The sequence below is a fragment of the Ranitomeya variabilis genome, chromosome 2, assembly GCF_051348905.1.
Source record: "Ranitomeya variabilis isolate aRanVar5 chromosome 2, aRanVar5.hap1, whole genome shotgun sequence".
Classification (NCBI taxonomy): domain Eukaryota; kingdom Metazoa; phylum Chordata; class Amphibia; order Anura; family Dendrobatidae; genus Ranitomeya; species Ranitomeya variabilis.
Genome location: NC_135233.1, coordinates 244,450,047 through 244,465,422, shown reverse-complemented (window position 1 = coordinate 244,465,422; position 15,376 = coordinate 244,450,047). Strand labels below are relative to the sequence as shown.

The window sequence follows — 15,376 nt, the reverse complement described above, 5'->3', positions numbered from 1 at the left end:
ATAGGCAGTAATAGTGTGGGATAGGCAGTAAGGTTGTAGGATAGGCAGTAAGGGTGTGGGATAGGCAGTAAGGGTGTGGGATAGGCAGTAAGGTTGTAGGATAGGCAGTAAGGGTGTGGGATAGGCAGTAAGGGTGTGGGATAGGCAGTAAGGGTGTGGGATAGGCAGTAAGGGTGTGGGATAGGCAGTAATAGTGTGGGAAAGGCAGTAATAGTGTGGGATAGGCAGTAAGGTTGTAGGATAGGCAGTAAGGGTGTGGGATGGGTGTAAGGGTGTGGGATAGGCAGTAAGGGTGTGGGATAGGCAGTAAGGGTGTGGGATAGGCAGTAAGGGTGTGGGATAGGCAGTAAGGGTGTGGGATAGGCAGTAATAGTGTGGGATAGGCAGTAATAGTGTGGGATAGGCAGTAAGGTTGTAGGATAGGCAGTAAGGGTGTGGGATAGGCAGTAAGGGTGTGGGATAGGCAGTAAGGTTGTAGGATAGGCAGTAAGGGTGTGGGATAGGCAGTAAGGGTGTGGGATAGGCAGTAAGGGTGTGGGATAGGCAGTAAGGGTGTGGGATAGGCAGTAATAGTGTGGGAAAGGCAGTAATAGTGTGGGATAGGCAGTAAGGTTGTAGGATAGGCAGTAAGGGTGTGGGATAGGCAGTAAGGGTGTGGGATAGGCAGTAAGGGTGTGGGATAGGCAGTAAGGGTGTGGGATAGGCAGTAAGGTTGTAGGATAGGCAGTAAGGGTGTGGGATAGGCAGTAAGGGTGTGGGATAGGCAGTAAGGGTGTGGGATAGGCAGTAATAGTGTGGGATAGGCAGTAATAGTGTGGGATAGGCAGTAAGGTTGTAGGATAGGCAGTAAGGGTGTGGGATAGGCAGTAAGGGTGTGGGATAGGCAGTAAGGTTGTAGGATAGGCAGTAAGGGTGTGGGATAGGCAGTAAGGGTGTGGGATAGGCAGTAAGGGTGTGGGATAGGCAGTAAGGGTGTGGGATAGGCAGTAATAGTGTGGGAAAGGCAGTAATAGTGTGGGATAGGCAGTAAGGTTGTAGGATAGGCAGTAAGGGTGTGGGATGGGTGTAAGGGTGTGGGATAGGCAGTAAGGGTGTGGGATAGGCAGTAAGGGTGTGGGATAGGCAGTAAGGGTGTGGGATAGGCAGTAAGGGTGTGGGATAGGCAGTAATAGTGTGGGATAGGCAGTAATAGTGTGGGATAGGCAGTAAGGTTGTAGGATAGGCAGTAAGGGTGTGGGATAGGCAGTAAGGGTGTGGGATAGGCAGTAAGGTTGTAGGATAGGCAGTAAGGGTGTGGGATAGGCAGTAAGGGTGTGGGATAGGCAGTAAGGGTGTGGGATAGGCAGTAAGGGTGTGGGATAGGCAGTAATAGTGTGGGAAAGGCAGTAATAGTGTGGGATAGGCAGTAAGGTTGTAGGATAGGCAGTAAGGGTGTGGGATGGGTGTAAGGGTGTGGGATAGGCAGTAAGGGTGTGAGATAGCGATAGTGATTTTTTATGATTGTGTATAAAATTATTGTATATTTTGCTCTACATTCCTTGTGCCATTGGTTTATTTGGCTTTGTTTACACACAAGGGTGTGAGATAGGCAGTAAAGGTGATGACAAAAACGCATCTCTATTGTGGTCTGTACAGGTTTTCACAATCTCTTCTTGCAGTCGTTGAATGCAGTCTTGTAATAAGCTTTCATTTTAAATCCTGAAGATATTTTGTGTAAATTCCTCTAAAATTACTTTTCTCTTCCTTTCCACTTTCTTTCTTCCCCCCCCCCCCCCCCTTCTATTACAGTATTTCATAATCCCAGCTCCAATTATAAGAAATTCTGTCTGATTATAATGTGTAATGACAAAAGGAACCTTGGAAAATCCCCTAATTGGCAAAAGCTTTGCAAAACACCACTTTTTGCAATTCTAATTAATCTGTCCTGACGTCTCGGTGACTTCTGTGCTGCAGGAAGATTGAAATCAATGATTAAATTGAGCGAGATATTGACCGGCTATTATGCACTTTTTTTTGTAAATGGTTTCATATTTGGATGTATCTTCAGAAATAGGAACCTGAAAAACATCATTTTCTCTGAAATCTAAAGTAGCAGAAGTGCCAACATAAATAGCCTCATAGAGTGCTCAAATAAAGGCTCCACACAGTGCTCAAATAAAACCACCATACAGTGCTCAAATAAAGCCTCCACACAGTGCTCAAATAAAACCACCATACAGTGCTTAGATAAAACCACCATACAGTGCTTAAATAAAACCACCATACGGTGCTCAAATAAAACCTCCACACAGTACTCAAATAAAACCACCATACAGTGCTTAAATAAAACCACCATACGGTGCTCAAATAAAACCACCATAAAGTGCTCAAATAAGACCACCATACAGTGCTTAAATAAAATGACCATACAGTGCTCAAATAAAACCCACATCCAGTGCATGTATAAAACCACCATAAAGAGCTCAAATAAAACCACCATACAGTGCTTGTATAATACTATTATACAACCAATAAATCCGGCATACAGTGCTTATATAATACTACTACCATACAGTGTTCAAATAAAGCAATACAGTTTTCAAATAGAATCACCGTACAGTGCTCAAATAAATCCAGCATACAGTGCTTATATAACATTACTATACAGTGTTCATACAAAACCACCATATAGAGTTAAAATAAAATCACTATACAGTTTTCAAATAAAACCAGCCTACAGTGCTTAAATAATACTAACATACAGTGTTCATATAATACAAACATACAGTACTCAAACAAAACCACCAGTGTTTATATACCACTATACACAAATAAAACCACCATAGATTGCTGAAATAGAACCGTACAGTACTTATATAATACTACCATACAGTACTCAAATAAAACCACCAAACAGTGTTTATATACCACTATACACAAAAAAACACCATAAAGTGCTGAAATAGAACTATACAGTGCTTACATAAAACCACCATACAGTTTTCAAATAAAACCAGCACACAAATAAAATAAGAGTACAGTGCTCAATTAAATCCAGAATAGAGTGTTTATATAACACGTAGTGGTGAACTAGGACCATACAGGGCTTATATACGGTAATACCCCCATACAGTGTTCAAATAAAATGAGCATACAGTGCTGAAATAGAACCATACAGTGCTTATATAATACTACCATACAGTGCTCAATAATGCAAACATATGATGTCAAAATAACAGCTCCACTCATAAAATACATTGTGATACAGCACAGGTAGCGCACCCGTAAGGCCGGCACCGGACATGCCCACTATATACTAAATACTAAGCACACTATACGCCTGCCTAAATTAGGCCCATGTCTCCTTATTGCATCCATCTGCTCTTTATTTTGAGGATTTTGGCCCTTTAATTTTGCGCAAGCAAAACATGGAATTACACGCTTCCGCTGATTTGCATTAATGCTAATGAGACACCGCTGAGACAAATCAGGAACAATTGCCGGCAAACAAGCAAGCTGCGCGTGGAAAAGAATAACGAGCCCCCATACCACGAGACGTGATCCTGAATGTGCCGCTCCTCTCTAACGCCGCAGCGATTTACAGCTGTTCTTATAATGCCGGTACATTGCCTTATAGATCTGGATTCCTCGTTCCAGGACACGGCCACGGACATCGCAGACACATGACCATGAGGTGCATGGCGAGGCCTAGACCCAAGTGCATTCCTCAGATAGTGCCGATGTATGGTGAGGGGTGTCACCGCCGAGACAGATAGCTACAGGTCCCAGATGTGACCACCCCCAATAAAGCGACGACTACGGTTGGTCCTCAGAGGTTCGCGCAGTGCTCAGCTTCTTTTGGGTGGATGGGAGGTTGCCCCCTTTTCTAGGATCCTCCTGGGCGTTATGGTAGGGTTCACAAGTACGATTTACCCCTGACCGCACCTGGGTTAAAGGGACTCTGTCACCTGAATTTGGCGGGCTATGTAAATGCCCTGTGTCCGGTCCGATGGGCGGTGTTTCCTCTTCTTTCATTCACCCCTTCCTTTCCCGCTGGCCGCAATATTTTCTTGAATTTCTGTAGGTTTCCTCCATAGTTTACATGTGCGCAATGCAATCTTGCCTTGCGCACGCGCAGTATGCTTTGCCCAACTACGTGCAAAGGCGAAAAGCATTAGTGCGCATGCGCCGGCGCACTATGTCCCGGAAGTATTTCGTTGTGTTCCGGGACAAAGTGCGGCTGCGCATGCGCACTAATGCTTTCCGGCTTTGCCCGCAGTTGGGCAAAGCATACTGCGCGTGCGCAAGGCAAGATTGCATTGCGCACATGTGAACTATGGAGGAAACCTATTGAAATTCAAGAAAATATTGCGGTCAGTGGGAAAGGAAAGGAAAGGAAACACCACCCATCGGACCGGACACAGGGCATTTACATAGCCCGCCAAATTCAGGTTACAGAGACCCTTTAAAGTCCCAAATCCATGTCTGGTAACGATGAACCTGGCCTGAGCCCCATCCCCCATGGGCCCACTTACTCTGATTCTATGGTACCAGCAGCATTATGGAACGTCCGGGTGACTATGTGTCAGGACATGTCACTGTAATAGACGGTATAATAGTCCGGGTCGCGCACAGCACTGCAGTAAGTGAAGCTGCTCCTGGCCCTCCATATACACCATATATTAATCAGAGCACTTCGCTCCGCTAATGGACCCCATATCTGAGGATCTCGTGTAATTATACAGGGGGCTGCCTTGGCTGTAGCCTCCTACACACCCTGAGTCAGTACATAGCCTCTCAGGGTCTCCTGCTGCTTTATAATCAGCTCTTTGTGGATCAACCCACACAGCCAACGTGCCGAGAGGTAGGACCACGCGTGACATGGCCACAGGCCCCCTTTATATTTATTTTACCCCACAGTACTGTGCTGAACCCGGACCCTCTTCCTAGGCCCCAAAGGAGACCGCACAATCAAATATGGTGCCCCTGGGCCCGAATGCCAAATCTCTAACCAGGCCCTTAGTTATACTGTGCAATTTATAGCATATTTAGGGGTAATAGCCCAGGAATGGTCAAAGCGGTTTTCCACTTTTGGGGATGATTTTCGTTTATCATGTTTGCAAATGGGTTTCATTAAAGATTTGGCTCCGTTCACCTTCTACAGCCTCTGTGTTGCACTGTCTGTTGCAGGCTGCAGAATGAGGTAACTTAGAACCTAGTAAATATAAGAAAACTGACTGAACAGCAATCTAGTCTGAAATGGTGCATAACCAAAAAAAGTCAAATAGCAAATAGATCAATGGCTGCACTCAAAATTTACTTGTGCTAAAGCAAGGAAATGTGCGATACATGAAATGTGAATAGCATAATGGCTTGTGAAATTTATGAAAAAACACATGAGATTCTTAGCACAAGATTTGGCCAAAAGTTGTGAGCCCATCCACCAAACGTCAAGGTAATCTCAAAACGGATGGGTACCTGAGCTGACTGCCTAGTGTGAACACTTACCTATGGATAATAACATGGTAAAGCCTGCTTATATAGGACAACTGGTGCATAACCAAAAAAAGTCATATAGCAAATAGATCAATGGCTGCACTCAAAATTTACTTGTGCTAAAGCAAGGAAATGTGCGATACCAGTTCAGACTAGATTGCTGTTCAGTCAGTTTTCTTATATTTACTATGTACTATTTTTTCTGACTTGAACGCCCCGCCCTTCACCATGCCGTGATTTTAATTACATCCAAACACAGTTGGTTCTGAGCTGTCCTATATAAGCAGGCTTTACCATGTTATTAGCCATAGGTAAGTGTTCACACTAGGCAGTCAGCTCAGGTACCCATCCGTTTTGAGATTACCTTGACGTTTGGTGGATGGGCTCACAACTTTTGGCCAAATCTTGTGCTAAGAATCTCATGTGTTTTTTCATAAATTTCCCTAACCATTATGCTATTCACATTTCATGTATCGCACATTTCCTTGCTTTAGCACAAGTAAATTTTGAGTGCAGCCATTGATCTATTTGCTATGTAACTTAGAACCTGTCATTGAGCTCACTCTAAGGCCGGGATCACACATGCGAGAAATACGTCCGAGTCTCGTATGGTAATACCCTTTATTGCCGTCGTCTCTCTGGAGCGGAGCGTGCGGCCGCATGTATTGCTATGCGGCCGCACTCTCCACTCCAGAGAGACGGCGGCAATGCCGGGTATTACCATGCGAGACTCGGACATATTTCTCGCATGTGTGATCCCGGCCTAACAATCCCATGGGAGACTTTTGAGTGTAACTCATCAGTATTTTTTTTATCTCCTCTCAGCTGATTTATAACTACAGATCACATCAAAGTTGAATGTGTCGGGTAACAAAAAAAAAAAGTGAGGGCGTCCAATTTGCATGAGATTTGATAAACATGACTGTTTTCTTCCAGAAACAGCGCCACTTTTGTCCATTGGCTGTGCCAGGTAGTGCAACGCTTGCTTTAAAAATAAATAAAGCTGCAAAACCAGACACGGTCTCTGTAAAAGGATGGCATTGTTCCTGGTAAGTAGCAGCCATGTTTTTCTAACTTCATCCATCAGTGATTTTCATGGTAGGTGAAATATATTCATGCCATGCAGTCAACTCACTGTGAATAGGATCGGTCAAGACTGAATTCTTCCGTACAATTCCTACAGCGCAGAACAAGGAGAGAAAAACAGCAACAGGATCACAAAGACGGCATCGGCGCAGCACCCGGCATCCCCACGCTCTCCCAGATGATGCGGGCGCACACAATGGCAGGTTTGCTCGTCATCACAGGACTGCAGAGATTTTGCATCCATCCTCAGTTTCCTTCTAGATGTTTTATGGCCGCATGTGCCACTGACAGGATACAGGCTGCCATTACACGGTCCATGAGCCCAGCATGCAGACCGAGGTTCATCTGCACCCAGCGTGTTCACCTGGGCATGCAAAGCGGCCATCATCATCGGCAAGGCAAAGCGTCATTATACCGCAGCATCACAGAGGTCGGCCAACATGGCGTCTTACAAAGGCAAAATATAGATGAAATATAGCAGTCATCCTCTCGGCAGGCATCATTTATATGGGAGTATCATTGCCATCACTTTCCATAAATATGTATATTTTGTTACCTGGTGTAAATGCCGCTGTTCTCCTGAATCCGGCGCTGTTTTTGTTTTATACCTGCACCTCTCCATTCCTGAGATATGGCCTCCTCTTCCTAGTATATAAATCTAGTCTTTTAGCCAACTGGGTGTGGTCTCCTAGAAGACCGCTCACAGAGGAGCTGGGAATCCCTCCCACTTGGCTATAAAGAGACTGGATTTATGTACAGGGATGATGGGAGGTTGCTCCGTCTTCACAGTATCTTCAGATTTTATTGGGCTGGATTAGGGGTTGTCCACTACATTTACTTAGTTTAAACAAAATGGGCCTCTGGTGGTCCCAGCGTAAAAACAAAACAACACCTGCTGGATCCCTGCCACTCCTCAGTACTGCTGCCAGTGTTCCTCTTCTGGTGGGGTCTATCAGGGGACAACCGGTTGGCTGTAATGGTCACCTAACGCCCTCCTCCTGCTACCGGAAGATAAAGTCTGGGGTCTGGTAGATGCACAAGTACTGTACATGGACAACCCCTTTAAGACCCCAAAATTGGTTCCTTTTACCCAGCTTCCTCCCAGAACAGTGGACGCACCGTATAGTGTGCAGTATAGGGGAAAGTCTCAGGTATTTGGCGCTTGTTCCATGTACCCCTCTATTGTTGCCCCTGGATTGGAGAAAGTTGGGCTCCTCTGACAACAGCGTCCTGTAATAAACCCGAAGGCGCAGGGATCTTGTGTCACTGTAGTGCGTCACTTTGCACAGCGTGTCACCCGCAGCACTGATTGTTCTTATACTTTGCTGTCAGATATGTGACGGACAGGCGGCAGCGGTAGGATTGTGCGGCACAGAGCACCTGGTTAGCTATCTGCCCCCGCACAGAGCTGTAATTGTGCGGCCATTGTATGCAGATGACAGCTCCTGTACGTCAGAGTCTGCAGGTCTGCCGAAAAATCCTGCCATTACACAAGAAATATAATAATTTTGTATCATAATGGAGGAAAATACAAAAATCTGGTTATTAGAGCTCAGGGCGGATAACATGCGTCACCGCTAGATATGGCAACTGTCGCAGCACAAAACCTTATGGGGGGGGGGATGTGACACATTGACTATATTGGTGGTGGTCTTGGGCGACATTCAGTGGGAAGAGAGTATTGCCCGGCAAAGCATGGCTGTCCTCTTCGAGAAACAGCGCCATCCCTGTCTATAGGTGATGGATGGTACTGCATCTGAGCCACATGTAGTTCAATTTAACCAAGCAGCAATACCAGATATAACCCATGGGGTGGCGCTGTTTCTGCAAGAAGGCAGCCATGTTTTTCTAGTCCTGTACAACTTTTGATTATTTGCCTGTTAATTTTTAGGGATCTAATAAGGAGGCTCCTTTATGTTCCCTCCCGAATCCACCATATAGAAAAAAATACAGCTAATAGCTATATAATATACCTTACGTTTCAGTTACACACTACTTATCAAGAGCTCTGTTTGCTGTCAGGGAATAGAAACATTTTTGCCTTTATCTATTTTAATTGCATGGCACAAGCCGTGTTTCAGATGTGTGCCGTGCACTTGCCAAGGATTTCACCATTTACAGAACATATAGCTGATTTTCCCAGCACTTCTACAGAAAAAAAATGGCTAATTTTGTTGTGACATGTGATTAGAGTTTTCCTTTAAGACAAAAATGGCTACAATCCTAGTCTGAGATTTTTATGAAAACAATAAAATGAGAATTCCTCCATAAAGCAATCATCCAGTAGATGATGTTGCCATGTATTTTTTTTTTAAACTGGTGTAAATTCCGCTTTTCTCCTGAATCTGGGGATGTTTTTTTTTTGCTCCTGAGCCTCTCCATTCCTGAGATATGACCTCTTCATGTTTGTATATAAATCAAGTTTTTCTTAGCCAATTGGGCGTGGTCCTTAAGACAACACCCACAGGAAAGAGTTGAGGATCACACCCACTTGGTACCAAGGCTAAAGAAGGGGCCATATCTCTAGAATGGAAGAGACCAGGAACAAAAGAAAAAACGCCGGATTCAGGAGAACAGCGGCATTTACAGCGGGTAAAAAAAAAATACATATTTAAAGACAATTGTCAGAGCCTCTTTATGGTGGAATTCACATTTAAAAATCACACACACATTTATTTCTAAATATGAAAAGAACTCTGTAAACCTTTTTCCTGAGCAACACTTTAGTATAAAGCAGTATATTTCATTAACGCAGCAGTAATTCAATAACAGGCCGCTTCATCGTCTGCTTCCTCTGCTGCCTGTCCTCAAGCGCTACTGTATCACCCAATCAAGCGGGTATATCTACTGCCCGACAGTCACAGATCATCAGCTGGTTGGTAATACATCCTCAATACTTTTTTTCATCCAATGGTACAAATATATATATATATATATATATATATATATATATATATATATATATATATATATATATATTTTACTAATTATGGTTTGTGTGAATGCTCAAGAAAATCAGTGACAAATTGCAAAAAATGATAGATCTGTCAACAGCAGCTTATTAATGGTTTCCATCATCAACTCTCTAGCAAAAAAAGTAGAAAACTAAAATGGGCCTTTTTTATTGAGTGCTAATGTTTATGGGTGTGGCTCACAGGATCCTCTGGGGCGTGTCTTTAGGCTGCTCTACATTATTATACTGTAAGTCCTGCTCCTTTGATAAAAACCATAAAAATGTAGCACTCAAGAGAAGCTATATCTCTGGAACCGTATGGTGGATTTAAAAAAAATAAAAAAAATTACATATTTAGAGGATCAGCGAGAACAACATAAGAGCAAAAATGGCCACTTCTGACCTGGCGACAGGTCCTCTTTAACTATGTAAAAGACTTAGACATGGTACAAATAATACAAATCCAGGACACAGTTTGGAACGCCATAGTCCTAATTCATAATAAAGGAGCGCCCTGCTTTGGAAAATCCTCATATTCATGCAGAATGATCTTTTAACAGCATTCACTTTGGTTTATAAAGCGTCGGCGTACTGAATAAGGTATGCGGTAATGTGATTTCTTCACGGCTTCCTGCCTATTTGGGCTCTTTATGGTGCTATTCTTTAGCTATTTTATGGTTGCATTATTTGGGCGCAGTTTGGATCCATTATTACTGCTCATAAGGAAATGTCGGTGTTCCATGTACATACACTCGGAGAATCTTTTTATGATGCAGCCATTGTTCATCGCTGTGTAGCAGTTGATGATAATGTACCATGAATAGTGCACGACTCAGCAGCATACATTTTTCATCACCGTCCTATGGATAAACTGGAGGTCACTTTAAATCGCCGTCACTTTCTCCATGTATAAAATAATGCGGAGCCTTCAAGGCAGGAGTGACTCAGAGCCGGAGTGGGGAAATACTCATCTCTCCGTCTCTTATCTTGACTTCCGCATCTAGTAAGATTTTTTTTGCTGGATAAGATGTAAAACGGAGGATAAAACATTCCCTGTAAAATCCACCCCAAAGCAATGTGTCTGAAATTAAAGGAGAAATGTTCTCAATTATTAACCAGAGTTAATAGAGAGGGGGGATCCACCTTTAATAGCCATCTTTTACTCTGGAGGACCCAGAACGCCTATGTATTCTAAGTATCATCCATTCAATCTAATAAGAATGGTGTAATTCTTTATTGCTCCTGCGGGGGTGCTGTAGGGAAATTAAGCACTCACTGCCAGGTTCTGTGACGATCACAACTGATCACCAGGCATTTCAGCTGCTGGAAATATGCAAAATTTCTGTTCGATTAATCGAACTGTTACTGACCAAGTAGCTCTACCTCGCAGTGGGTGATTTGGTGCTTTTGGGGTGTTCAGTTTTTGTTTGTTGACGTGGTAGCAGCAAGGAGGCTCGGTCCTGTAGGCCATGCCGTAGCAGACGGCATGTAAAGAGCCTTCTCCTTACAGGTACGTAAGTAACATGTGGACACCGTACGCTTACATTCTAGTGGGCAGACAGATCGGGTTGTGAGTTGGGATGCAATTAGTGAGAAAATGGTTAGCCAAGAAGACTCCGAAAATGGAGCAAAGTGCTAAGTCCCACGTGGCCCACTGAGCCAGTAAGGAGCAAAACCATGTAGAACCAGTTGTGCTATGTTATGAATGGAATCAAGTGTTCCAGATGGTGCTTCACATAGAGATTCAGAAGAGGTCGAAGTAAGGAGTCATCCCGCCAGCAAAGGGAAAGTCACCAAAGCATCCACGTTCTGTCTGTGCAGCCACAAGGATGGAGCAACCAACAAGTCAACACCATCGTAAAACACAATTCACTAATGCAAATTATTGCCGCCTGACAAGACCAACTTATTAAATCTTTCCATATGAAGGTCTGAGAGTCAAATGTCTGAGTTGGGTATCTGCAGTGAGAACAGAAGCTCCTTGGACACGGGGAGCATCAAATCAAGAAGGTATCGCCACGTGATGGCTGGGATTTCTATATCTGTTCTCTCCAGGGTAAAATCAATACCTTCTAAATAGTCTGCTTCTGAAAGTTTTAGGACAGCTCAATGACAGATTGCTGCAGTCTGCTCGGGCTGAAGACTGATGGGAGAAGACCATACCGGGAATCCAGACCCAAAGTCCTAGAGGTATAATGTGATTCCGGTAGGTGTGAGGGTGTGTGCACACAAGTCTTTTTGCTGAGGATTTGGAGAATTTCCTTAATTTCTGCTCCCAAAAACCCTCTGTGCACACCACCCAAGATCCAAATACTGCTAAATTAGTCATGAAAACTGATAGAACTTTAGGCTCCGTGTTGGAGCACCTTGATAACCCAGTAAGGATCGGCTGGATGATATTGATCCACGTTTTGTTCGAGCATGCCGTAAGTGATCGGGTTGTTTCAGAAATGTAAATATATAGTTGATAGGGATGCTCTGCTGCGGGGATCAGCTGAAAGGATACCTGGCAGGTAATGTGTAATTGTGCTGCAGCGCCTCCTCAGGGGAAATCGAGCATAACAGATTCCACTGCAATGAGAGGTTCCGAAAATATAGGACATGATGGGTCCCCAGAGAGATTTCGTGTAGCTAATCTCTCCTTCTGCCAAAAGATGATTATTCTCAACCCCTTTAACTTCATAGGGTTTTGTAAAAGCTCCGCACTCGGGTGCAGGTCTCCTTTAACTTCTCTTCCTTCCGTTCCATAAAACATTTATGCATGAATCCCACTTATGTGCATCTATTTGTAGTGAAGGCCTGAAATCTGAGTTTAGAAGCCGCCCACCGACTGCAAACGAAGAAAAGAACAATTGGAGACAGTAATAAACTAACGGGATGTCAAGAAAACACGGTACGAGGGGGCAACAGCTGCGGGGCTGTGATTATTATGTCAGATCAATGCTCCTGTGTGTTATAATGTCAGGGTATTGAACCTTTTATGTTAACATGTACATTTCATTATGCTGAAAGGTAACAAGCAGGTACGCGGGATGTTGTCACGGACAGGAGGCAGAGCAAGGGTTAACAGGTTTATATACAGGGGAGATACTCCACGCAGGGAGGTGAAGAGTCAAACGGAGTTAAAGGTAAATCAAAATGTAACAGTTCAAAACACAATAATTAGGGGGCAAGAGTATAAGGTAGTCCTCACACTGCAGCTCCTGCTGCACATTAAATAGCGCCGGCAACGGTGGGCGCAGTGCCTCCTCCTAGATGGTATTGTAGTCGCTGGTTCCATCTTCTGGCGGCAGTGGTCGGTCTCCGATACCTTCCACTGCCTCTTGCCCATATACTAATGTGGCTGTTAAAGGCACGGGCCACAGTCCGGTGTGAGCCCAACGTGGCCCTTTAACTATATTAGCTGGAGGTAGTCAGGTAACAGACGGTCAGGACAACTTTTGTGTGTCCACGTCAGGGTGCGCGCGATCTCTCTTGGGCAACGCGTGTGCGATACTCAAGGTCACGTCATATACAGCACCTGGCACTCCCTTGCTGTCACTGGGCACACACCGCACGTCCTGCTCTCTCGGGTCCCCGCTGTTGGCGGCAGGCGTCGCTGGTGTGTTTGGTGCTTGTGCTCCCGGCCGGAGCACTCCCCTCTATGTCTGTTGTGACACCCGGCTCGGCTCCGCTCTGTGTGCGTGGCTCTGCACACCTCTGTTCTACATGGCTCTGCTTCGCTCTGCACAGCTCTCTCTGCAGAACGGTGTCCCGGTCCACCTGTCCAACTGCAGCACAGCCCGTCATAGCGCTGGTACTCTGTCTCAGGATGGGGAGAGGAGCGCGCTGCTCACCCAACTCCACGCTGCCTCTGCCTCCTCCTGCGCGCCCTTTTTCCTCTGTTTCTGTGTGCCCTTTTCTGGCACCCCCTGGGACAGCAGGAAGCTCCGCATCACTAGGGTTTCCCCCAGGCTGCAGGGTAAGGTCCACCTCTCTAAAGCTTCCCCCAGAAACAGAGGATGCAGCCCTTTCAGTTCCAGACCCGGCATACAGGTACCTGCGGTCCGGTCTATCTCCTTACAATGCCACTAAGCCTTTGGTTCCATAGTTTGTACATGGCTTCGTTTTAACATTCCTTTGCAATTCTCAGGTGGTTTGCTACCTTGCCCGATCAGAAGCCATTGGTTTAGTGCCCCAAATGGTTAGTGCCATCATGTCCTGGAGCAACCAAACAATGGCACTATTGGTGTAGTGCTCAACCTATTAGTGCCATTCATTTGGAACTCCAGGCGATCAAGGAGCTATTGGCTTGGTGACTCAGTCTGTTTAATCATCTGATGTTTGTTCACCCAGCCTCTTTAGAAACCATTGGTCTGGTGGCCATGAGGGCACCACTGGTTTGGTTCTACAGCCCCAGTGAAAGTCATCGGTTTTGTGCCCCAGGTTCAGTAAAAACCTTTGGTTTGGGGGGTCAGGTTATTATGGAGTCTTCAGATGGGTCCCTCAGCCTCAGTATGGAGTCATTACTTTGGTTCCCCAGTGGAACTTTTTAACTTTGTGCCCTAGATTCCATGGAACCCCTTGGATTTTGTGCCCCAGCCACAGTGGGATCATTCACTTTGTTAACCAGTGTGAGCCATTGCATTGGCATGCCAGCAACAATGGATGCTCTTTGATCTAGGGCCTCAGTCATAGTGGAAAGCCATTGAGGCTTGAGGCCATGAGGATACCACTGGTTTGGTGCTCGAATCCCAGTTAGTCATCACTTTAGTTCTCTAGTTGGAGTCATTATTTTGAAAACCTGACCTCTGTGGGTGCCATTTATTTGGTACATCAGGCCATGAAGAATACATTGGATTAGTACCCCAGCTTGTATGGGAGCCGTTTCATTTTGTGTCACAAATCTAGTGGGAGCCATCATTTTATTTCCTCAAGACAAGCCATTGGTTTGGAGCTCCAGCTCAAGAGGGCCTCACCAGTTTGGTGCTCCAGTATTAATGAGAGCCATAACTTTGGTTCCCCAGTGGAAGTCATTGATTTGGCACTAGCCTCTGTAGGAGCCATTACGTTAGTGCCCCCTGTGAGTCTTTGGTCTGGCACACCAGCCTTTGTGAATATCATTAGTTAAGTTAACTACATCATGAGGGAGCCAATGGATTTGTGCCCCAACTTCAATAGAAGCCCTTTAGTCTTTTGCTCCAGTCCCAGTTGGTTCCATTGCTTTGGAGCTCCTCAAAATCAGAAGGAGAAGTTGTCATCTTGCTCCCATTAACATCTGTGCAGACGTGGCTCAGCTAAAAGGATTGCACATGGAACATTGCATAGAAAAGCATGGCTGTTTTTTCTAGACACAGCGACACACCAATCCGCTTGTTATGTCTGGTATTACAGATCTGGTTGAAGTGATTGTGTGCTTAGTGGCAAAATCACGCACAACCTGAGAAGAGGTGTGCAAATGTTGAGGGAAACAAGCTTCAGTGTTTCTCTAAAGAGGTGGTCTTCAAGGGGTTAATACTGATAGATGCTATGGTTAGTTTTTTCCTCATTGACATGGAAACTCATGACTAGTTGGCCTCCTCTGCACTCAGGTTTCCATGTGAACAGTGCTAGAATGAATTACAGCGTGTCCACAGGTAACACAATATCACCACTGATGATCATTGATGCCACCAGAAAGGGTTCATGCAATGATCCAATATAACACTCTCCTGTACCAGCAAAGCCACCTGTCCTGGTGTATCGAGGGCAGGTGGTAATAGCTTATTTAGTCTGGAAATCTTGTTGATGCCGCTTAGGAGAAACATCAGCCCCTGGGCCAGAAAGGGCGTGCACATAAATAAGTCAGGAAGCCTGTGGAACCAGCATGGCATCATGGGGACA

At 45.0% G+C, this 15,376-nt stretch overlaps 1 protein-coding gene across 8 annotated transcripts in view; it reads right to left on the bottom strand.

Moving 5' to 3' along the window:
• Positions 1–15,376, bottom strand: part of KCNT1 (potassium sodium-activated channel subfamily T member 1) — a 360,049-nt gene that overhangs the window by 80,451 nt on the left and 264,222 nt on the right. For 2 of the 8 annotated variants that reach the window (XM_077284355.1, XM_077284359.1), the window contains exon 2: positions 6,611–6,652. The exons of the other annotated variants lie outside the window; for them this stretch is intronic. In XM_077284355.1, coding sequence (XP_077140470.1) covers positions 6,611–6,652 — 42 coding nt within the window. The remainder of the gene's footprint in view (positions 1–6,610; positions 6,653–15,376) is intronic. 8 annotated transcript variants of the gene reach the window in all.